Source organism: Rhamphochromis longiceps, linkage group LG2 (genome assembly GCF_057381845.1).
Source record: "Rhamphochromis longiceps isolate RC_006_pf linkage group LG2, R_longiceps_female_GT1.1, whole genome shotgun sequence".
Taxonomy (NCBI): Eukaryota; Metazoa; Chordata; class Actinopteri; order Cichliformes; family Cichlidae; genus Rhamphochromis; species Rhamphochromis longiceps.
The window spans coordinates 30,854,763-30,878,060 of NC_140558.1; the positions used below are offsets into that span (position 1 = coordinate 30,854,763).

At 42.5% G+C, this 23,298-nt stretch overlaps 2 protein-coding genes across 3 annotated transcripts; both read right to left on the minus strand.

Moving 5' to 3' along the window:
• Positions 1–384: 384 nt before the first annotated feature.
• znf711 (ZFX family zinc finger ZNF711) lies at positions 385–11,068 on the minus strand. Its single transcript, XM_085422634.1, has 8 exons — positions 11,014–11,068; positions 9,890–9,973; positions 9,695–9,795; positions 4,371–5,234; positions 4,127–4,273; positions 3,844–4,023; positions 3,415–3,549; positions 385–3,237 (listed from the first exon to the last, which is right to left on the minus strand). The coding sequence occupies exons 3-8, from the start codon at positions 9,771–9,773 to the stop codon at positions 2,057–2,059; spliced, it is 2,586 nt and encodes an 861-aa protein (XP_085278760.1). The 5' UTR covers positions 9,774–9,795; positions 9,890–9,973; positions 11,014–11,068; the 3' UTR covers positions 385–2,056.
• On the minus strand, positions 11,015–22,738 carry LOC146677465 (SLAIN motif-containing protein-like). Of its 2 annotated transcripts, none has more exons than XM_085422655.1 (9): positions 22,453–22,738; positions 21,432–22,094; positions 18,586–18,722; positions 16,862–16,981; positions 15,530–15,670; positions 15,064–15,390; positions 14,764–14,907; positions 12,913–13,210; positions 11,015–12,646 (listed from the first exon to the last, which is right to left on the minus strand). In XM_085422655.1, the coding sequence occupies exons 2-9, from the start codon at positions 22,088–22,090 to the stop codon at positions 12,592–12,594; spliced, it is 1,881 nt and encodes a 626-aa protein (XP_085278781.1). In that variant the 5' UTR covers positions 22,091–22,094; positions 22,453–22,738; the 3' UTR covers positions 11,015–12,591. The 2 variants fall into 2 exon arrangements, with proteins under 2 accessions (XP_085278781.1, XP_085278772.1); XM_085422646.1 differs by having other exon boundaries at positions 21,432–22,099.
• Between the last annotated feature and the right edge of the window lie 560 nt (positions 22,739–23,298).

A 23,298-nucleotide genomic window follows, 5' to 3' on the forward strand; every position in this document is an offset into this window, starting at 1 on the left:
TAGACCTGAGCTGCTGAAGCTTACTCCATATTTCATCATCTATTAATGCCTGATGGTTGTACAATCACTGAAAATGCACTATGTACATGAAACTGATAAAGAGACAGCTACAACTCAGATAATCATTAGGTCCTATAAAGACATAGACTGATGCAAACTGGATAAATAGCGAGTTATAACGCCAATCCTTCATGTACTCCTGGCAGTAAGTTGAGTATTAAAATCTTAATGAGAAACGAGGATGCAAGACGCAGACTAGGTGAAGCACTGACGTGGAAAATAAGGAAAAGCCAAACTGATTTACTGGTAATACAGTAGCTATGTGTAAATTTCCCTGTTAGCTTTTAACATTTCCTTCTTTTTAGACAGAAAGGACAAAAAGGGTAAAAAGATAATTGTTTATTTTGGTTCTTCCCCACCAGTAGTTTATCCACAATCAGACTGAAAGAAAATATAGACTAAGGTACACGAAATGCAGGGATTTTTTTTAATATATACCACAATTAATTTCATGGAGACAGCATATGTGCATACTTTAAAGACTAATGCCAATATGATGAGCAATGACTTGAAGGAAATAATCCCGTGCTTGGGACTGGGTCGGGCTATTTGGGATTGTAGGGCTAGTGTCTGGGAAACTTGTTAGTGAGCACAAACAAAAACACAAAACCCAATCACTTATCCATAGAACAAAACAATAAGCGATTTCACCCACCACTTTCAATGACAATTCAGTTGTGATGCAGTAATGATCGCTGCTCATTAGAGATAACACTCAAAAACAATCTTTACCTTTACCCACTCACAAAGCTCTGTACGTGTTTAATATCTTGGGATATTTCTATCTATTTATCTATACATATCCCCAGATAATAAACTCTCATACATGTCATTAAAATACAAAAACAAAATTATTAAAGTGCTTTCTACTGACTCAAACACATAATCTCTGAGAGAATGGCATTGATACAGCATGTTTGAGAGTTAAAAATCACTTATTTTCTGATTAGCGGTGTGCATCAGTGCTTAAAGGATAAAGACTAACGGATGTAAGGCATGATTGCTATCAAATGGTTATCTGTGTCATAGGTAACATCACACGTACTTACAGTGGCATTCACACGTAACCAAGTCACTGGTTATTATATGTGAAGCCAACCATCTGTCAATGTCATATATAATTATAATAATAATACACCAGTCAGAGATGTGTACACTAAAGGGATATTCTAACATACCAACTCCACCCTTCTGCTCCATGCTAGACTCTGTTGACCAGAGAGTAGCATTTCTGATTCAACTTGTAAGACGTATTTAACTGAAAATAGTCTATACTGTTTTATACACGATTCGTTTAATGGGGCTCCAAGAGTTCAGGGTTGAGAGGAAAATCCAAAATGATGTGAGTTTAACGGTTAAATTTAATGAAACATATTTTTCAAGATGCATTATGTCTCAACATCAGTGACGAACCCATTTTGAACTTGTGAATGGCTCTGTTCATTAAAGACCAGATAGCATTAGAAAAGAAAAAACAAAAAAATGTCAGGGTAAAAGCTGGTTCATGAGGTCAAGATACTAGTTGGTACTATGGAGGCAAACTTCTCATGTAGTCGTTCCACATCGTCTGGAGAACTAGCATGACGTCCCCAAAACACCGCTTTTCTGTTTTACTAGACACAGTCATCATCTTGCAGCATTTCAGCTGAGTGGGTATAAAAATATAGACATTTGAAACCCTGAATATATGTTCATATGTGATTTTTTTTCTGCCACCGAAGACAATTTACAACTGTCCCGCTCAGTGTACACACTGTCTTTTTTTTTGTTTTTTTTCCAGATTTAACCCCCATCCTAAAACGTGTTCTTGCATTTACTCCTGGGGGCAGGAGGTTTAGACCCAAAACGACACAGAACACAGAACAGCAATTATAATGTTGTTTTCTTCATCAACTGCCTGCATCCATTATTTCTTTGTTAATACACTAAAATTACCTCTGGGTGTGTGTGACACAGATTTACTCGGTAAAGAGGAGTGTGTTTGTGTGCAATGACATTACATCAACATGTCTTTGTGATGCCTGGCTATGTGCTGGCTCTTCTCTGAAGGCCTCCTAAAGCCCTTGGTGCAGTAGTCGCAGCGGTGGGGGTAGTCCTTGGTGTGGATAGAGATGACGTGGCGTTTGAAGCCAGAAGCGTCCGTACTGTTATACTCACAATACTGGCACTGATATACCTTTCTACCACTGTGCGTTTTCATGTGCTTCTTCAGCTCGGCGGGCTGCCGGAAGCCTCGCCGGCAGCGCTTGCACTTAAAGGGTAGGTCCTTCGTATGCAGGGATAGGATATGGCGACTCAGGGTGAAAGTGTCGGGTGCATTGAAGTTACAATGCCGGCACTGGTGCACTTTGTTGCCTTTGTGTGTTTCCGCGTGTTTCTTCAACTCTGAGGGCCTGTGAAAGCCTTTCTCGCACACGTCACACTGATGGGGGAAGTCCTTGGTGTGAACTGAAATAATGTGCCTCTTCAGGTCACTGGAGTTGGTGCTCTTGTGCTCACAGTGCGGGCACTGGTGGGTCTTGTGGCCCTGCACCATCTCTATGTGGCGCTGCAGTTCCCGTGCATCAGCGTAAGCCTGGGGACAGTGGCTGCACTTGAAAGGCAGATCTGCGCCATGCTTGCTCTTGATATGAGTCTTTAAGTTGGACTGGTCTGCACAGCGGAACTCGCAGTGCGGGCAGTGGTAGGGCTTCTCGCCTGTGTGGGTGCGCATGTGTTTCTTCAGCTCCGATGGGTGACGGAAGCCTTTGGCGCACTCAACACACACATGTGCAAAGTTCTTACTGTGCACAGCCAGCAGGTGACGGTTGAGCAGGCCCTGTTCAGCTGTTTCATAATCGCAGTACTTGCAGTGATGCAGTTTGGGCTCCCGATCCTTGACAATGAGCTTGTCTGAGCCCAGTGGGCTAGACTCATGGTAGCGCCGCGCGTACTCTGTATACTCTGGAGATCGCTCATTGTTGTGGCTCAGGAGCTTATGACTCTCTAAGTGGTTGTGAAAGCTGATTTTCTTGTTGGTGGTAAAGTCGCAGTCTGTACACTGATACTTCTTCTTGAGCAGATGGTCCGGGTGGTTCTTCATATGGCATTTGAGGAAGCCCCGCGAGCGAAACTTCTTTCCACAGATGTGGCAAGGGTAGACGGTCAAAGGCATCCCATCTGGTCCAATGATAACAGCTGGACAGAGAAGTTTGAAAAAAGAGAGAGTATGCAACATTGCAATCAACCATTATTATTCTAAGTTTTCCTCGAATGTGAATGATAAAATTATATACATTCAGACTTGGTGACAACACAGATAAAAATTATCAATTTAAGGTATGTATCAGTATCAATATGACATGCTGATCCTACCAGTCTGACACTGCCGTGTTTCGCCTTTCTTCTTCTTCTTCGATTTGGTTTTGAGAGCACGGTTTGCACCCAGTCCCTCACGGATTTGCAAAAATGGTGTAGCTGCTCCATTCTTCACTTGATCAATTGTATTACCTGCACAGGCATTGCAGCACATAACACCCCAATAACAACAGAATGGATGACCTTGCCTTATTTCTACTTTGATACTTTTCAAAACAAACTCTGACTGCTAAGTCGTCTTTTAAACACATTTGCCACACATACTGACCCCAAATCATCTTGCTGAGCATCTCATTTAAACAGTAATGCTGCAGCATAGCATCTTCCTCTTAATAATCTATTTCAGCAGTCATAGAACATGGTTTTATCTCAAACTACTAATTTAGGAAAAATTACCCATCTAACCCTTTCATATAAAGGGCATACCAATGTCTTCATCTTCATCATCATCGCTGTCATCCTCATCATCCTCTTCTTCCTTTGGATGGTTCTTGACTGCCATGTAGACCATTTTGTCACGGCCAACTCCCAGTCTGCCCGATGAAGCTGCTTCCAAATCAGGATGGCCGTTCTGGTAATCATCCTCTGTTATTACCTCTGTCCCACCTTGAAAAAAACAAAACAAAAAAAAACAAACACCAAAAACTCAATGACCCATATGACTTTTAACACAAACATGGCTGGATGTACCGTACTGAAGATCATTTACCCAAATCATCATCTGCTTCAGCTTTAAAGATGTAGACTTTTATGACCTCAGAGCCATCCTCCTCTTTGGAGTCCTTGTCTTCCATTACTTCAGTGCTGATCTCAAGGGGAGTGTCCCCTATGTCCAACTTTTCTCCCACTTCATCCACTTTAAAAAAAAAAAAAAAAAACAAATACCAATGGTTATGCAAAAAATGTAACTTTATAAAAAAATCTTTGCCGTGTTATGTGCCAAGATATCTTACAGGAGATCATCAGGTAATCCTCGGAGCTACTCCTTGCATCATCATCCTCATCTGTCTGTAGGGGAACAGCCTCAGTTGGCAGCTGTTCGTGGATTATGGTCTCGGCATTGGCCTCGGTCACCATCAACCCTTCAGACACAAGCTGGTGGTCCAGTGTGTTGTCCTGGTGTTCAGACAGCAGCTCTGCCACAAACACCTGGTCTGGCATGTCGTCATGATGGTGGTTTGCGTCCTGTATGAGGTCTGAGGTCAGAACATGGTGGTGATGGGCGTCCAGGGCTTCCTCTATTGCAACTTCAGTCCCCAGGATATTTTCAGGCATGATTACACTGTGTTCTGAAGGCACCATGTCTTCAGTGCTCATTTCATGGGCCTCCACACCTTGAGACTGCAGACTTTCCACATCCACCTCCAGCCCTTCGACAACCTCAGCTTCTAGGCCCTCCACCTCCACTTCCTCTTCAAGGCCCTCAACAACATGAGCTTCCAGACCCTCCACATCAACCTCAGTTTCCAGGCTCTCCACCACTTGCGCCTCGAGGCCCTCCACTTCCACTTCTCCCTCTAGGCCCTCCACTTCCACTTCTCCCTCTAGGCCCTCAACAACCTGAGCCTCTAACTCTACCACCTGTGTCTGTAGCCCTTCAACAACTTCTGCCTCCAAGCCTTCTACATCTGCATGTAAGCTCTCCACTACCTCCGTCTCCAGGCCTTGAACAACTTGAGTCTCCAGACCTTCCACCTCAAGTCCGTGCTCCAGGAGGATGCCCTCGTCTGTCATGACATCAGAAAGCAGCATACCCTCTGGCACCGACACCACAATGTGCTCCCCATCAATGTGAGCCAGACCCCCCATGCCTGCAACTGATGATATAAAGAGTTTTTAAAAATCACAATTAAAGCTTGATATTAGTCAAATAATTGTGAAAGAGTGTCATTTTTTGTTAGTATACGATTAAAATTTGCTAATGACAATGTGATGTCACTTTGACTTCCTTATTTAGCTTGACACTCAGGTTTCTTGCGCCTTTTGGGAAATTGGTCTCTAAATTAGAGATGGCACGATACCACTTTTTTATGTCCGATACCGATACCATAAATTTGGATATCTGCCGATACCGATATGAATCCGATATAATGTTTTTTAATCAACAAAACTGTTTTTTAAAATATCTTGCTGCATTTTGCAAGTCTGCAAGTTCATACTCAAGTTTAAAACAACAACTACACTAAAGCTATTCTGTTATACCTGTATACAAAAAAAATATTTCATAGTTCAGCAATACTGATCAATCTAATAAACTTAAACCTACACCATCCTCACTATTCTGGTATTTTAAAGAGTACTTAGCGTAAATATTAAGCAACCTAACTAATAGGGTTCCAACTCCCAGCAACAACAAAAATAAATAAAAAATAGGGAACCACCCCTCACGCTCCACCTTATGATGCTTAATCGACGTAATCAACCTTAATTTGATGAAGTGTGAAAAAAATGCACAGAAATCAATTATTTTTCAAGAAATATTAAATAGATTCAACATCTTTCTTCAACAAAATTGCAGACTGCACAGATGGTACCTTCCCAAAGTAAAAAGTACTATAGCTTACTAGGGTATATATATTAGACTTAATAGTCACTATATACAGTAATTGACTTCTATTCATTTTACATCAAATTAAAACTTTGGGTGTCAGATAATTATTTATTAAAAGCTCGACATTTTAAATGAGAATAAGAAAGAAAAGTATGTCTTTGTGCCCCCTTTTCCCTGTTCATGCCCTATCGGCCCCCCTGGCTAAACTTTGCTAGATCCGCCCCTGCACAGTTACCAGCGTCAGCTACGTAGAAAAAGATCCTGGTGTAGAAAGTAATATTAAATACATTCAAACAACAGCTGATCAAGCTTAAACGTGCTGCTGTTGTTCAGCCACTGGTTTCCTCTTTCTGGTGCAAAGTGGGCCAAAAGCAAACCAGAGACACGGACTCGCGACAGAAAAGCCGATCAGCTGATCGTTAAGCAGTTTCACGATTGAAGTAGCAGCCGGAGAGCGAGAGGCAGTCGCTTGTTAAGATTAACGCAGGAATGCTTTACAAACATTCAGAGATGGACTTACACACTTGCTTTACTTCTCTCGGGATAACTTTGTCGGAGATGAAATGCCGGGTTGCTAGCGAAGCTCCACATGCTATCCAGACCACCGACAGGTCCCGCATGCCACAGCTGCTCTATCACGTGACCACACTGCTCCGACGTGCTAACGTTCTGAGGTGAGTTACGGCGTGTTGCAAGTTTTGTGAGGTGCTTTCGTGATATTTAATGGATCGGATTACATTTTTTATTTTTCTCCGATATCCGATCCAGTAATTTAGGTCAGTATCGGACCGATACCGATACGTAATATCGGATCGGTCCATCTCTACTCTAAATATTAGCGAAATGTAGGGCTGGGCCATCATATGTTCACGGTAATACCGGTATAATGTTGGGCAACGATAAGAAAATGAAATATCGCGATACAATATGGGTAAAACATGCATGCGCAGTAGAGCAGGGCGATATGACCAAAAATATTTATCACGATATACATTTGGAAATTTGCGATAACGATATAACTAACGATACAATTGACACTAGACAAAATACTTTACAACTCCACAACTTTATTAGTGCAAAAAACCCATTAATATATTTTCATTTAAACAAGCAGCTGTTTTATGTGCATTAAAGTTATATAAAATTTTAACAGTGCAAATGCAAATTCCTTGCTGACAGTTTAACCAAAAGGCATTTCCAGTGGAAATTGGCCGACATATCCTCAGCATAACCACGTATAATATCCACAAAACTTAAAAAGAGGTTATACACACACACACACAATACGGTAATATTATGTTGAAGCACAGTACATATCACTCCGCCAGGCTTCTGACTACGGTAGCTGTAATGCTCCAACAATCCATCAAGCGGTGCGGCTTCGTAGCTTAGCAAAGTCGCACTAAAACATTTGACAGATTTTCGAGCGCCGTGTACCACATAAAATCGTTTCGAGGTCAGCAAACACAACCAGAATTCATACATAAGACACACGGGATTATAAGGGGCACTGTTGATTTTCAGAAAAATCAAAGGATTGATTTTAAGTGTGCGGTATTTTCCAAACAACACGGTAATAACGACGGCCCGCTAGCATGCTCTACCAAAAATAGTGCTTTGTTGTGTACCTGACGGATGAAAGCTAAATTCTGGTTCATCCGTTTCATTCAACGATTTGCTTTCGCCGCCATGCTTTTTCCGACGTGTGCGTATAAAAACAAAGGCACTGCGCATGCGCGTTTTACTCATATTCTATCGCGATATTTCATTTTTCTATCGTTGCCCAAAATTATACCGGTATTACCGTGAACGGTATGATATGGCCCAGCCCTAATGCGCAGTGCCTTTGTTTTCATAAGCACATGGCGGAAAAAGCATGGCAGCGACGGAGAATAAGAAGAGCGAAACCGGAGCGTTGAATGAAACGGATGAACCAGAATTGGTTTGCAAAAATGCTGCAATTTCAGTGGTGTGGAACTGGTTTAGCTTTCGTCTGTCAGATACACAACAAAGCACTATTTTTGGTAGAGCATCCTAGCGGGCCGTCGTTATTACCGTGTTTTTTGGAAAATACCGCACACTTAAAATCAATCCTTTGATTTTTCTGAAAATCGACAGTGCCCCTTATAATCCCGTGTGCCTTATGTATGAATTCTGGTTGTGTTTACTGACCTCGAAACGATTTTATGTACACGGCGCTCGAAAATCTGTCAAATGTTTCAGTACGACTTTGCTAAGCTACGAAGCCGCACCGCTTGATGGATTGTTGGAGCATTACGGCTATCGTAGGCAGGAGCCTCGCGGAGTGATATGTAGTGCTTCAACATAATATTACCATATTGTGTGCGTATAACCTCTTTTTAGGTTTTGTGGATATTATACATGGTTATGCTGAGGATATGTCGGCCAATTTCCACTGGAAATGCCTTTTGGTTAACCCTTTAGAGCCGATCGGAGCGGACACGCTCTGTTTTGCGTAACTATTTTTAAATCCCAGTAGCACTGCAACCACGTAAGCTAGCGCAAAAAATTTTTTTGCATATGAAACCGGAGGAGTTGTACTTACATCTTATGCCATCAGCTTGTCCTAGGTCACGGTTTCCTTCCACAAAAACTGCATAAAAAGCGCTTGCAGGAACAAAAACATAATATTCCAGAAACACGCTTTGCCGATCCGATCAGCTGTTCATAACACTTCCTACGTTGGAATAGACGTCAGCGCGAACTTTTGCATTTCCGCCATTACCTGCCCGAAACCGGAAGTGACGTCATTTTTGCGGAACTGTAGTCTTTTTTACCATGAGGGCCTCAGGGCCTGTACTGGTCTTTTTAAAAGTTATCTTTGACTTTATGACTTTCTGTGTCGTTTCTGGGATGCTGAGGACTCATATTGCACTGCTGGAAATAGTTTATTTTGATGCATATGCTGCTTTTTTGCAAATTTGCAGTATAATATTTATTTTTGTTTTTCCTGCAGTGTATAAAAATTGGTGTATTTCAAAAATAAAACTATGAAGACACTCAAAATAAATTTCCTGTGGTGGGAAACTATTTTGTGCAACTTTTTTGTATTTACAGTTTTGAGGGATAAGCCTCTTAAATTTCTCTAACTACAAATATATGTTAAAAAAGCAAAAACGATTTTCAATTTTTTTGTAGTTTATTGCACTTTTTTGCAATTTATGTAATTACTATGCACTTAATCAGAATCAGAATCAGAATACTTTATTCATCCCGAGGGAAATTAGGGGTTACAGCAGGCAGCACGCTAATGGCGCATGCGCACTCACAAAGGAACCTTCTGACCAATACATATTATTAAAATCTGGGCTGTAATGGTTGTATTGATGTATAGCAACTTGAAATGCTCCCAAAAATGGCTCCACAGCATGTAAAAATATAATATAAGCTCTGGCGGACTTGGTTCTATGGTAGGTCTTAAAGGGTTAAACTGTCAGCGAGGAATTAGCATTTGCACTGTTAAATTTTTATATAACTTGCACATAAAAAACAGCTGCTCGTTTAAGTGAAAATACATTGATGGGGATTTTTTTTTTTGCACTAATAAAGTTGTGGAGTTGTAAAGTATTTTGTCTCGTGTCAATTATATCGTTATCGCAAATTTCCAAATGTATATTGTGATAAAATATTTTTGGTCATATCGCCCTGCTCCAGCTAAATGCCAAATACAACACGTGTATTAATTTCTCTTGCTAATTTGCCTACCAAAATCTTGCATGATCATAGCATGGGGCATCTTCAGCTCTTGAGTGTGCAGCTCTAACACCCCTCCTCCTTGATCCATGTCTTCACTCCGTAAAAACAGACTGAAAATTGCAGCACAGATTACATTAACCTTTACTTCATATACACTGCTAAAAATAAAACCGAAAGGAAAAAAATGCAGTTAGTATTACATACCTTCACATTTGACGACAGAAAATCTTTACAATAAAACCAACAGGATATCTGATGTGCTTCCTTCCATCAAGATACTGAATTATTCTGACAAAGTAAAAGAAAATACAATTATCACATGAGCTTGGGATTATAACTGAACACCAGCTGTTCATTTTTTGCAGAAATGCACAAATATTTGGCGTTGGGTTCATAAGAAAAGCACTAGTCTCTATTGCAAAATCTACCTCCGTAAGCCTTAAATACAGAACACAAACTTATTTTTAAACCGTGGACAGTCGTTGTTGTTGTTGACCACTGCCTCCCTCTGCTGCCAATTAGGGGTACTACATGCAGCTTCAACCTGAGGACAGATCGCTATATACACCTGGAGCTGGTTGAGTTTGATGGCCGGAGCGCAGCAGAGACAAAAGACTCAGTGTGCAGGGCGGGCGAGCTCGCATGCAGCGGTTCTGATAGCTTTTGGATAAGGACTCCTGCTTAATTTCGTGGGAGGAAATGCACTGTCGTCACATGACGATTTAAAATGAAGCAAATGTATTTACAGCTGTCTGTAGCGGTGTTGTGGCTACTAGTTTTCACATATTTATCCTTTTGGGGTAAAAAAAAACAAAACAAATGCAGTTCCGTTGCACTAATCGTTTCTGAAGTGTTAAGTATCTACACAAAAATCACATATGCTCCCGAGTTTATGGCCGCCACTGAAACTACCACAGTTATGCAATGGCTACCGCCCTCCACCCACCGGAGCTAACTAGCAAGGAAGCTAGGGCTGAGTCTCAAAGCGCCATTTTGTTTTAGCATAAAGGCTAATTCAAGGAGCGCGATAACCAGTCCAATACGTCGATGTAAGCAACGGTTACACATAACGTTATAATGCATATGTAGTCCCAAACGCATACAACAAACCACGATGACCAATGAGATCACTAGTTTTGCAATTCGCTCTGTTTTGTGCGACGACTGCCGTCCGGTCAGCTAGCTAGCCTGCTAAGCTAGGTGGTGCAGCTTGTGCCGCATTATCTTCCATGTTGTTTTTCGAAAAGGCTGAAAGAGGCCCGCTACGTCCAACTGGGCCCATGCGTCTTATTCCACACTCGTTTTTGATCGACTCAGAATAATTTTACCTGATAACGTTGTCTTCTGACTCTATCGGCGTTTCTCCCCCTTCTCGGATTTGTCTGTTATTTTTTTGGTTTATTTTTGACGGTAAGCTAAGTGCGGCCTGCAGTTTTGGATCCCCGGGCACTCTTTGCTAGGCCTCGGCCAATCAGCTTGCTTCCTGACAAGCAGAGGGAGGGCGGGGGGCAGACAATGCGTGGCCTCGTTTACCGCTGATCCCTTACTATTTGCGTCATGCATAAGAGAGCAGAGTTACATTAACGCAGTCATTCTCTTAATCGGGACATGTTTAAAGCGGGCTCAGAGGAGCGAAATTCAAACATTACCACAGTAACAAATAAAATAAACATTTATGTGCTTGTACTGTGTGCGCGCTCAGACTTTGCCTGCGAAGATGAGGCCTGTAGGCCATTTTGTCACAAGGGGTGGGTAGTAGTTGAGCACTCATTTGAGAAGTGGTTGGTCACGCACCCAGGAAATATCCGGGACATGGTAACGGTACTGCCGCTGCTATTGCTTGTGCTGCATAGTGCGACTAATTAGCCTTTCATACAGAACAGACCATGATTTAACATACATGGATTAAATATGACCAGAAGTGCATTTAGAGTTTCAGGGTAGACTTTATTAATCGTTTTCATAACAGCTCCTAATTATTCAGAGGCACTCTTCATGAGGGTGCATAGCTGACTAAGGCAGGAGGCCTTTTGTGCATAAACATTTGTTATTAGTGGGTTTCCCAACAACAGACACTAAAATTGAAATGTAGATATGCAGTAAAAATGCTTTGAAAACTCTTTAACAGTACCTTTACCAACCTAAAATTACTTTTGGAATTAAGGAATTACAGCTCTAATGCACCTTGGCACAACCCATGTTTTTTTTTCTTCTTTATGATAATTCGTAAGGGCAGTGTGGTTTGTAGGAGTTGTGTTGCCGTGTAAGCAAACAGCAAAACACAAATACAACACAAATCTAAAGATAATTTTCACTATGAACCACTCAAACATTCAGAAATCCAAAGATAATTGTAGGGAGACATGAAAGTTTTCTCATATTGCAGGTATAGAATGAAGAGAAGGCATTTGGGCTCAGGGAAAAAAACAAAACCAAGCATGCAATACTCAGCACCTTCATCTAGAGTAAGTCACAGATAATGAACAGACTGGCAAAAATCTTCATTTAAACTGTCTTCATATCAATTACATCAACAGAACAGTAATACACCCCTTAATATTCCAGCAGTTTCTCACAAATACCATAGAAAAATAAGTAAAGTTGACACAAGCATATCTTCTGGAAGCTCAGATTTGGTCCGTATTAACAAGTCGAGTGTGCACATGTCTTCTTGTCTGCCTACACATCCTCTCTTTGTGTGGGTTGACAGTGTTTCATGCGAGGGAAAGAGATTAACTACAAATCCAGTGCAGCCCAGCGCTCCAGTCTGAAATAAGGTGGGGGGGGGGCAGAGGTTGTATGACACATTTGTGAACACAGTGACTGTTTTTCTTTGTATTTAGAGGTAACGGGGAGAAGTCGGGGTGATGTTTGCAGCAGTGAACATCCTTCATTGCCAAGAGACCTCAGTAGCAGCCATCTTTCCAGGACTCATCTGAGATTTTGGCCATGCCCAAAGACCTGTCAATAAAAGAGGAGCTTAGTCTCAATTCACAGAAGAAACCAAGTATCTATAGCATAATGGGAAATACTCATCATCATCTCACCATTCCTTAAATGTGCACTACTACACCGCACTGTTTTTAGTGCTTAGTTTGCACACAGACTGAAAGCATGAGCTGTGTGCAACCACGAGTAGTAGAACACTAACTGCAGTTCACTTTGCAGCTGAGGGATTTCCTGAAATTACACAGAGCTCTTTTAAGAGTGTTTTTTGGAGCACTCACCTCCTCTGAGGCTGTGAAAGTTTACTTCTAGTGGAGGCTGAAGACGCAGCCTGACCTCGTCCTACCCCGGGCCTCCCGGTTCCAACTGAAGCCCTGCCGGGTACGTAGCTTCCTCCATTAGCAGAACCTGGCGACTGGACCCTGCGGCTCCCTCCTGCCTGTTGTCCTTGGACAACAGGTAGGCCTCTGGAAGTCTGACGACCACCTGCCAAAGAGCCCACGGGAGTGACGGCTTTAACTGGAGTCCGCAGGGAGAGAGGAGACTGGCCACTGCTTCGCAGCCGACTGCAAACCATACCTTGAGTGACAGAACAAAATCTCAATCCAGATGACTTTGTTAAGACAATTTCAGTAAATAAAAGCTACTGTAAGGCCATTTGTTGTACACGGGAGTTGTAGACAAGCTTAGGGAAACAGTACTGAATTATCAGAGTAGTGGTGCAGTCATGTAGCAGGTGAATGGAAAGGAAGTTACCTGGGGATGTCAGGGAAGAGGGTGAGGAAAGAATTGTGGAACTGCAAGTAGCTGTGATCAATAGTGTATACCCTTTTTCCATTAGTACCTGCTCGGATCGGCTTGACGCAAACCGTATTCCATTACAATTGAGTACCACCTAATGTGCATGGGGTCGTTATAGCAACACGGGCAAACATCCCGTGACATCACTTGTATGCGACACGAGCTCTACAACAAAGTAGCACCTCGAGGCGATGCTATACCTGCTGCTTAGTCTGTGGCTTTTCGTCAGACTCATGGACCGCAGTGTCGTTTCTTTGTAGCGATTTTCCTCATTGACGGGTTTTGAAAAGGAAACTTCATGAAAAGTTTCCTTTTTATGATGTAGACCCTCCCATGACTCATTAAGTGATGCCGCTGATTAGCCAATCAGTGACGTGCAATCTGCTGAGGTCACATTTGGATGTGACCTCGTAGATCGCTTGGAACCCCAGCCAAGTAGGTACTAAAAAAGTACCAAGCATCCAGTGAAAACCTATAGATGATGGCTTGCATGGTACTGTCAGAGTTAGACTGATAAATAATAGAATATATGAATTCCTAAATAAAAACAGGCCCTGTGCTGCAACATTGCTCATGATCTTCAAAGACATATATATTGGTCAAACTCTTCCTGTGATCATGCAGAGGTGAAGATTTTAATAAATAATTATCTGACAGCCAAAGTTTTAATTTGATGCAAAATGAATAGAAGTCCATTACTGTATATAGTAACTATTAAGTCTAATATATATACCCTAGTAAGCTATAGTACTTTTTCCTTTGGGAAGGTACCATCTGTGCAGTCTGCAATTTTGTTGAAGAAAGATGTTGAATCTATTTAATATTTCTTGAAATAATTGATTTCTGTGCATTTTTTTTTCACACTGCATCAAATTAAGGTTGATTACGTCGATTAAGCATCATGAGGTGGAGGGTGAGGGGTGGTTCCCTATTTTTTATTTATTTATTTTTGTTGTTGCTGGGAGTTGGAACCCTATTAGTTAGTTTGCTTAATATTTATGCTAAGTACTCTTTAAAATACCAGAATAGGGAGGATGGTGTAGGTTTAAGTTTATTAGATTGATCAGTATTGCTGTACTATGAAATATTTTTTTTTTTTGCATACAGGTATAACAGAATAGCTTTAGTGTAGTTGTTGTTTTAAACTTGAGTATGAACTTATACAAAATGCAGCAAGATATTTAAAAAACAGTTTTGTTGATTAAAAAAAACACTATATCGGATTCATATCGGTATCGGCAGATATCCAAATTTATGATATCGGTATCGGACATAAAAAAGTGGTATCGTGCCATCTCTAGAGTGGTGGGGACCAGGTGAGGAGGGGTTACCTGTGGAGGGGGAGTGAGTCAGGGGAGACATGCGGTTGCCAGAGCTCTGGAGGTTAGCCTCCATGCTGCGGCTGGTTCTGACTGCCTCCAGGGAACGTAGGCTGGTGCGGGGAGCCAGATTAGGCATGCTGTGCCTCAACTCCTCTGGAAACACACACACACACACACGCGCGCGCGCGCACACACACACACACACACACACTTAACTACAATCAAATGTATATTGTCACAACAGAAGAATCTCCATGGCTGTCCCTTATCTAGAGTAAAACTGCTTAAGTATCACTGGTTATAGCCTACCCTCACTCTTTGCAAATTTAAGCAGCTCTGCACTGGGGCCCTGGAGAGACCGCCTGGGTCCTTTTGTGCGTGGGGCCCTGAGATGGCTGCTGTATTCCTGACCGTGGTTAGAAGTCGAGGGAGAGAGGCACCGTGGTGAGCCTAATGGCGAAGGGGTGAAACGATGCCGTCGCTGGGGCATGGAGAAGTCATCCTCTTCATCTTCCAGGCTGTAAGTGTCAAACTCCTGGTCGCTGTACGTACCGCCCCGGCGCAAGGACTGCAGAGACGCTGTGGAGCTGCGGCGCGATGCAGATGCTGAGCTAGAAGCACAATCCTGCCTCAGACCTGGAGCCGGAAATACCAGGTCAAAATGAAACAACTTAAAAGTCAAGCAAAACTCAGTTTTGCAGATGAGACTCTGACGTCTATAAATGCAAATAATCAGCTGATGCCACTCAAAATGCTATAACCTTTCTACACTCACTCTCTTCCTGTAAACGAGCCATGATCTGGACGTCTGTGAGATCCTGCAGCTTGTATCCCATTGAGATGGAGTCATCTGATGTGCTGAGCTCGCTGTCTATGGAGGACTGGGAACTCAGGGCTGAGGGCATGCTTGTGGCGCCTTTAAACAAAGCAGAATACCTGTTAGAGTAAGCTGAATTACACCGATATAGACAGAATACTGACCACAGCCAAAACCTACTACTTCCTTATGACTCATTAATACAGCACAATATTTAAATTCTTATGCATACTGATAGTGGCAACTTTAAACATGACATTAGCTGATCAGCATAAAATCAGGCTGATAAAAATGGAGCTTTGTGAGGTATAACTCAACAGACCCAGGCTAATGCATGCAGTACTACCTTTCATCAAGATCACAAAGTAAATATGCAATTTATCTAAGTGGGCCCACAATTTTAGAATTAACAGTCTGACATTAGTTTGTCTCCCCACAGCCTGTTCTACAGCACTGGTCTATAAAGCCCAGTCTGCTGATGATGCCCTGGGAAGCTGTAGCCAAAGTTCAGCCTGACACATGCCTGATGAATGCGAGGCGACATCACCCAGCAGCATTTGGTTATGTAAAAAGTCTGGCATTAGATAGAATCACCACACATACTCCAAGCACTTTCAAGTTCACGCAAAGATTTGTTATTAAAGGAGTTTCCACAGCAACACTGACATTGCTGGGCTGAAAAAACTGTGAGAAATGATGTGCAAAGCAACTATTACAACTGCAATCACATGTTCAAGGAACAAAATTATGCATACCATACATATTACATATGTTAACACTGTCATTGTGTGTCTGTGTGTGTGTGTGCCCCATCCGGGAGCACAAACAACATACACTTTACATAATTACTAACCATATTCCAAAGGACACCAGTGTTATCTGCAGGGCACACCTTAGTTTTAGCTTATTTGAGGCTCAGATCAACTTGATTTAATTTAATAAGAGAAGTTAATATACTTAAGATAAGGAATTAATACCATTAAATAACCAAAGTGACTGCTGCACACAAATGTGTGGACAAATGCCCATCGACTGTTTCTGACCGTATTTGCAAATTTTATCCATAACAGTTATTAAATGAAATAAACATTTACAGAAACCTTTGAAGAATGGTTTGCAGCGATGTAAAGTATATGTAAAATAGCTCAAACATGCAAAAATGCTAAAGCAGTCCTTAAAATTAACCAGTCAGACCACTGTGAGACCCACATCCTTACAGTAACTGATGTTATTCTCACTGTTGTGTTGTAGGGAAAATGAGAAGCGCTGTGTGTTAATGTCATGCCATACCTGAACTGCCACAGGTTAGTAGGGATTTGTTAGTTGATTTGTGGTACCCAGGAGAGATCAGGCCTGAGCCCGCCGAGCCCGCCTCTGATGGACTGCTGTACATGTTCCTCCATCGAGATGCTGCGGGCGACAGGACAGGAGATATCACATGTTCTCAGGAAGGAAAATACACCAGTACTTATTGTATACACAATGTGACACTATCAAGTTACTTGTAAAATGTCCTCAGAAAAAGCTCTCACAATAGTTAAAATTTCTCAATTAAATTCTTGTTTTGTTTGTTTGTTTGTTTTTTCTTAAAAACTTGATTCATGCACCTCGCATGCTAAATGACTTGTTCTGAAGCTTGAATGATCCAGGTGGATACGTGGCCTGGTGCTGGCATTTAAAAACACGAGCTGTTCCGGGAGGAAGGTAATCCAATCCCACCCATGACTTCATGTAGTCATTCAGCCTTGGTGTGAATAGCTTTGCTGTTCAGGTTTTGCAGCATGTAAGATGAGGGAGCTGCTCGCAGGTTTAATAATGAATGGGGTGTTTCGGATCAGATGCAAACTTCTATCCACACTGAAAGGCGTAGTAAGATTCACGGCAAGTGTTTAGGCTTTGTTATACAGCCCTGTGCACAGCAGGGGTAAGCAGTAAGTAAAGCTGGGGTGCTAAATGTGCTGAATGACGTGGCTGAACCTTGGTTTAGGCCTAGAATTTCTAATGCTTAATTTATTCTACCACCGTTCACAGTTGTGTCCGTCTGCTTTGGTATTTGCCTACACACTGTTCTCGTGTAGTCTACCAAAACCCCAAATGCACATTGCTCGACGTGGATGACGGTCAAACGTCAATTGGTTAACAAGTGAGCCAGAACATGATAGTGAAGTTCACCAGGAATGGGAGAAGTGTGGAGAAAAGAGTAAGAAAAGTACAGACAGTGACTGCAGTGAAACTCTTTCACTTCAGCTGTCTGCATGTTAAAACTTTGCTCTTCTCCATAGATGGTTGGTGAACTAACAACAGCATAAGCAAGTATTGCCCACGGACCGGTTGTACCACATATTATTGACACAGCACCCATCTACCAAACTGCAGGTAGATTGGCAGGCCGAAGCTGCCTACGTGCTGCTGAACCATAATCTAACCATACGGCAGGGATACAAATCAAAGACCATCAGATACTAATTTTATTGAATAGGCAAAGCTCTTTTGCTTAAAGTGTTCAACAGCGTGAAAGATTGGTAATCTAAGCATTGGCACCTGAGGGTGAATAGAGCGCTGCAGAATAAGGAAAGACCTTCTGTGGTTAGCAGAGGCTTTAGACATTTTCACATTTTGTTCTAAACATAAATATGTGAATAAATATCCCACTCCTAAATTTTCAAGCCTTAATTTGTCCAGAACAAGATGCCTGCTCACAAATGGCTAACTAAGACTACAGAAATTGTGGAAGACATTAAAAGTAATCCCACTGAACACAGTTCAGCACTGGTGATGGTAAAGTGGTTGTTGTTGTTGTTTTTTATAGCCTAACATTAGTGTTTTACTTTTGGTGACTGCATTCCCACAGGCTCTATTTTCTGCACAACACTTTAAGCCATGGAAAAAGGGAGAAGCTAACTTCCGGATCGGCCCTACAAAAATGCATCATCCATGCAGCACTCTTAAGAAAAAACAAAACAAAAAACAAAGTAGACTTTCTTCAGTTATAGTAAACTATCCTAATTGCATACTCTGGTCCAAGCGACTGATCAGAGTCCGGCAAGCCATCTCGGTCTCGGGGCTGCGATGGTCAAGGACCTGCCGACACCACTTCAGTGGAGAGTCTGGCCCTGGATCTGCTACCTGCTTTTTAGGAGACACATATAACCTGTAGAGAAGCAGCACACAAGAGAAAAACATATCACTAAATGTGGGAAATGAAGAGTAGTGAGAATAAAGAAGTCAGTCTAATCCTTCTCATATTGATCATGCTTTCATGCTGCAGTATTTGCCAGGATTTGAGAAGCAGAACATTTAAATAGGAGCAAGCTGGAGATTAGTGTGAACTGCTGCTGTGTGAGCTATGCAAGGTAAGAGTGGATGTGAAAGCCATGTAAAACAGAATGGTTTTTTTCTCCTCAGATTGCACATGATATGCTAACGCCCAGCCCAACAGAAGGACAGTATCCTGCAGCAAAGATCCCACATCAAACAACCAGGCTGTTACTGTGTTTGACTTCAATGATGTAATCAAAGCAAACAGTGAGTGGGAAATCATCTTAAGCAGGTACTTGTGAACATCTTTATCACAGCTTAAGCCGGAACCAACCTTGAATTTACATTTGCCTCATTTCCTTTTGGTTAAATGCAAAATTCACATCCAAAGACGCCTAAAACACGGAGTCAAACTCAGATTAGCAGCTGAGCACAGATGTGGATGGAACGGTTTTGTGGCTTTTAGTCCCGCTATCATTTTGAGCTACATTCTACAGCATGAAAAACACATGAGAAATATCCACTGAGGACAAAAGTGTCAGCCAAAAATGAGTTTTATGCAGCTGCAGTGTCAGACGCTTCCTCCGCAATGTGTCCAACGTTGCCTTAGTGAGAGCAAACAGCCATTTAGTCACCACAAGCTTTGAAGTGGCTGATCACATGGGCTGATGCTTTGAGTCGGATACACAAAAGGGCCCAAACTGACTGGTTCTGGACCAATCAGCTACAAATCATCTTCCCATTTGGGCAAACACAAAAGGACCCCATTTCCCCACTGGAATGAGCGACAATGCAGGAAGCAATATTCAGGTCACACGTCCTGCACAGAGAGCACGGCTTCTCTGCGCAGGGAGAGGAGGGGAGGGTGGTTCTTAGTAGAAGCACAAACCCGCTGTTTGATGCAGAACAATGTTGTTTGCTTTTGATCCATTCACAGTGCGGTTTTGCTCACAGTGTTGCTATTGCCATTTATGCAGGACACTGCCAACAGCTGCCGTAACACAATGTTGGCACTGAGGAGTCTCTTACACTTTTAAACCAATCCTGTAATAACTGTAAATAAACCCCAAAGTGATATTATAACAAAACATATTCAGCTGTGTCATATTTATGCTTTCACAGTCGAGAGCAGCAACAGCCTTTGTCACTGCTCCACTGTGTTAGCGTGACAAGTGCAAGTTAGGAGCACTGAAGCCAAGGCCCCTGAGTTTTATGAGTCTGAACTAGTTTTTTTTAAAACAAGTAAACAAACATGCCAGAAAGAAATTACCCAACTTGGTGAGTTCAAATGTTGTCCCAAGAATATGGTTTTCTTTTACTAATCTTTTCACAAAGTAATGGTTCAAAACAATAAATATAAAAGTACTGCAGTAGCTGCCTTCTGTTTTGGCCCCCTGTTCTGGTGTGATTACACAGGGTGGAAGGGGGGGGGCTCAAATCACATGCTGTGCAATCCCAACCAAAGTAGTTCAGCCACGCGGACCCACTCAGCCCGGAGCAGATCAGATTATGCTGCTGTTTAGGATTACTTAATGTTTTGGCTATGATAACCCCACAAAGCACATATGGTATGGCTAATTATGTAAAACTGAAAATAAGTCATGAGTGGTCTGGCTGTTAAATCCCCAGATCCTCAGTTGCTAAAGTGAACACAATATGCTACCTGTTTAGGACAATACTGTGAGACAGAATGAACACTCATGTCTAGACTGATCTCCTGCATAGCCCCATATTAATGTTATTTTTAGGTAATTGCTATCAGCCAATTAAACAAAACAAGTAAAGGTCACACTGGTTCAAAACAGATCAGGCTTTAAAAAGGCTGAATATTAATTACATCCAGATATATCCTTTTTATTCTGACTGGGTTAAGTCAAATTAGTGGTCTCTTTTTTAATAAACAGGATAGTCTTTCACCTGATACAAGACCCTTTTTATTTATGCTTGAGTCAGACAGCTAGAACTAAAAAAAGAACATCCTTTGTGTTTGACTAAGCTGTCAAACAGGTAGCAGACATGTCACTCGAGTCTGAGGACTCAAGGTTAAATCTGAGACAGAAGAAACAACTCCCCACTGACTCTGCTTTCTTTTACTTTCTCCTAATTGCGCTTGAATATTTTATGCCTTGTCGAAATGCTAAGAATCTGTATACTTTCTCTCCTGCTTACAAAAAGATCATCGGAGTAGGTGTCGACTTCTTATCCCACTTTGTTTGTGTGGGATAAGAAATAACCACAGTTTCTGCATCAACTCAGAATAGAGTCTCATTTTAAACCCAAACAGCCTCATGCTACACAGTCACTGCCCTGTGGGGGAGTATCACACTGAAGAATTCAGAGGTTAAAATGAAAAGGCACAAATGACTCATGTGGCTAAAGGGGCTCCTCTACCTATAGACTGAAACTTTAAATGTGACTTCAGAGCTCAGCTTCCCCTGGAGGTAACTCTTCGCAGCTGCTGCTGTACGAACATCACTTTTTATCCCCATCTCTGCTGCACATGTTTAGCCACACAGTTAAAGCCACAAATAGATGCCGGCTGTACCCAAACAAGTGGGATCAAAGCACACCCAGAGAAAGCATTGCCGATAATGAGACGTACCAGCTCTCCTCGTCCTCTATGTCTGCACACTCATCATCCAAATCTAGGACATCCACTTCATCCAGTGCAGTTTGGTCCACCCCTGAGTCGCTCTCTGCAAGTGTCTCTGACTCATAACTTTCCTGAGACGGGCTCTCCGGCGTCTGGCTCTGGCCCTGAGACTGTGCTGCTCCGTTGCTGCTGGTCAACTTTAGGAAGCCGCCACACAGACCCCGATCCTCCTCTTCCTCATCATCCTCTTCCTCCAGCCTGCTAGCCACAGGCAAGGGGGACATCTCCTCTCCACTGCTGCTGTCCTGAGGAGGTGACAGCATCAAGTCCCTGCTGTCCAGCTGGCTGCTGCTGTGCTCCAATCTGAGGTGGGAGTTTGTCACCTCTTCACAAGCCAGCCTCTTGTTGATGTTGACAGCAGCTGTGAGGTTACTGTTTGCTCCTCTGTGGATGACGGTCTTGCTTCCCCTGTTGCGCAGGGTCTCATTCTGAACCTCCAACCTGCGCACAAGCTCCTGCAGCTTTCGGACCTCCTCCAGCTCCACCCCTGCCAGGTCTTGACCTCCCTCTCCTGCCACCTCGCACCCCGGCTCGGAGTTTTCCGTGAGGCCAGTCGGACTACCATTGTCAGGCTGAGGCACCACGCTGGCACTGTCCGGGACCACCATACTGCTGCTCTGATAGGAGAAACATTCAGTTAACATTGTGCCAATAAAAACTCTAAATGACTACAGCCATTAAACTAGGACCTGGTGGCTCCTGAGCAACACAACAGCAGTTCAATAGCGTAAAAGTGACCCAAACACATATGTTAGCGTTCTCTGACTACTTCACAAAGCTTTCAGTACTCGGAAGCACGCTAGTTCCCTGTCGCTTCTCACTTTATTTATGTGTACATGTATGTATACACTACGAGTGCATCCTTGCAACTGCGGCTCCGTCGCACCTCTTATATCTCTTCAAACGTTAACATTTGAACTCCCTTGGTTACTGTTAGCCAGCTAGCACGCTATCAACAAAACAAACGTACCGGTGACTGAGCCGTGTTGTCCCCTGCGAGCAGATGACTGAGCTTGCCCGCCACTCACAGCTCAAAATCCCCCGTGGACCAGCACGAGCGCATGAATGAAGAAGCTAATTACATCCAGGTGAAACGCTCTACTGCGTGATTATAGTGATTGTCGAGACCCTCTGGAGTTATCTTACGGGGGCGAGCTAGTCCATGGTCTCTTACTGCTAGTGCATCACCGCTAGCGTTTACCACATCGCTCCCGCTAACTAGCTTGATTGTGGACTTTAGTTAGCTCAGTGAGGAGACCTGCAGCAGCGGTCGCTCCTCCCTCTACTGGTTTTCCTGTTGTTTTAAGCGCCTCCCCGAGGGAGGACATGGTACTGCAACAACCTCATATTATTATATATTGTAACCACTGGGTGTCACTGTTTACACAATGCTGCATTCAATAACCGTACTTAAACGTCTGTTATGCAGTCTATGGGTGCCTTACAGCACGTTATACCAAGAAAAAAAGCATAAAGTGAATAACTGTCGACTCCCACTGCTGTTGTTATCGAATATTTTATCTACGTAGACAAAAATACAGTTTAAGGATAGAAACAGAAAATGGAGCAATACATGTTTTAATTAAGAAAAGCATGCACAAGTATAATGTACTCACAAAAAATTTAAACCTTTAATTTTTTTAAGTTCTACTTAAACTATATGATCTATGTAGTATACACCTCTTATCAGTCCCTTATTTTCGGCTGAATTATTCCAGTATCTTTGCATTTCGCGCCATAGTGATGGGATTTCTGGCTCTTTTTAGAGAACCGGCTCTTTCGGCTCGACTCACTAAAAAGAGTCGGCTCTTTCGGC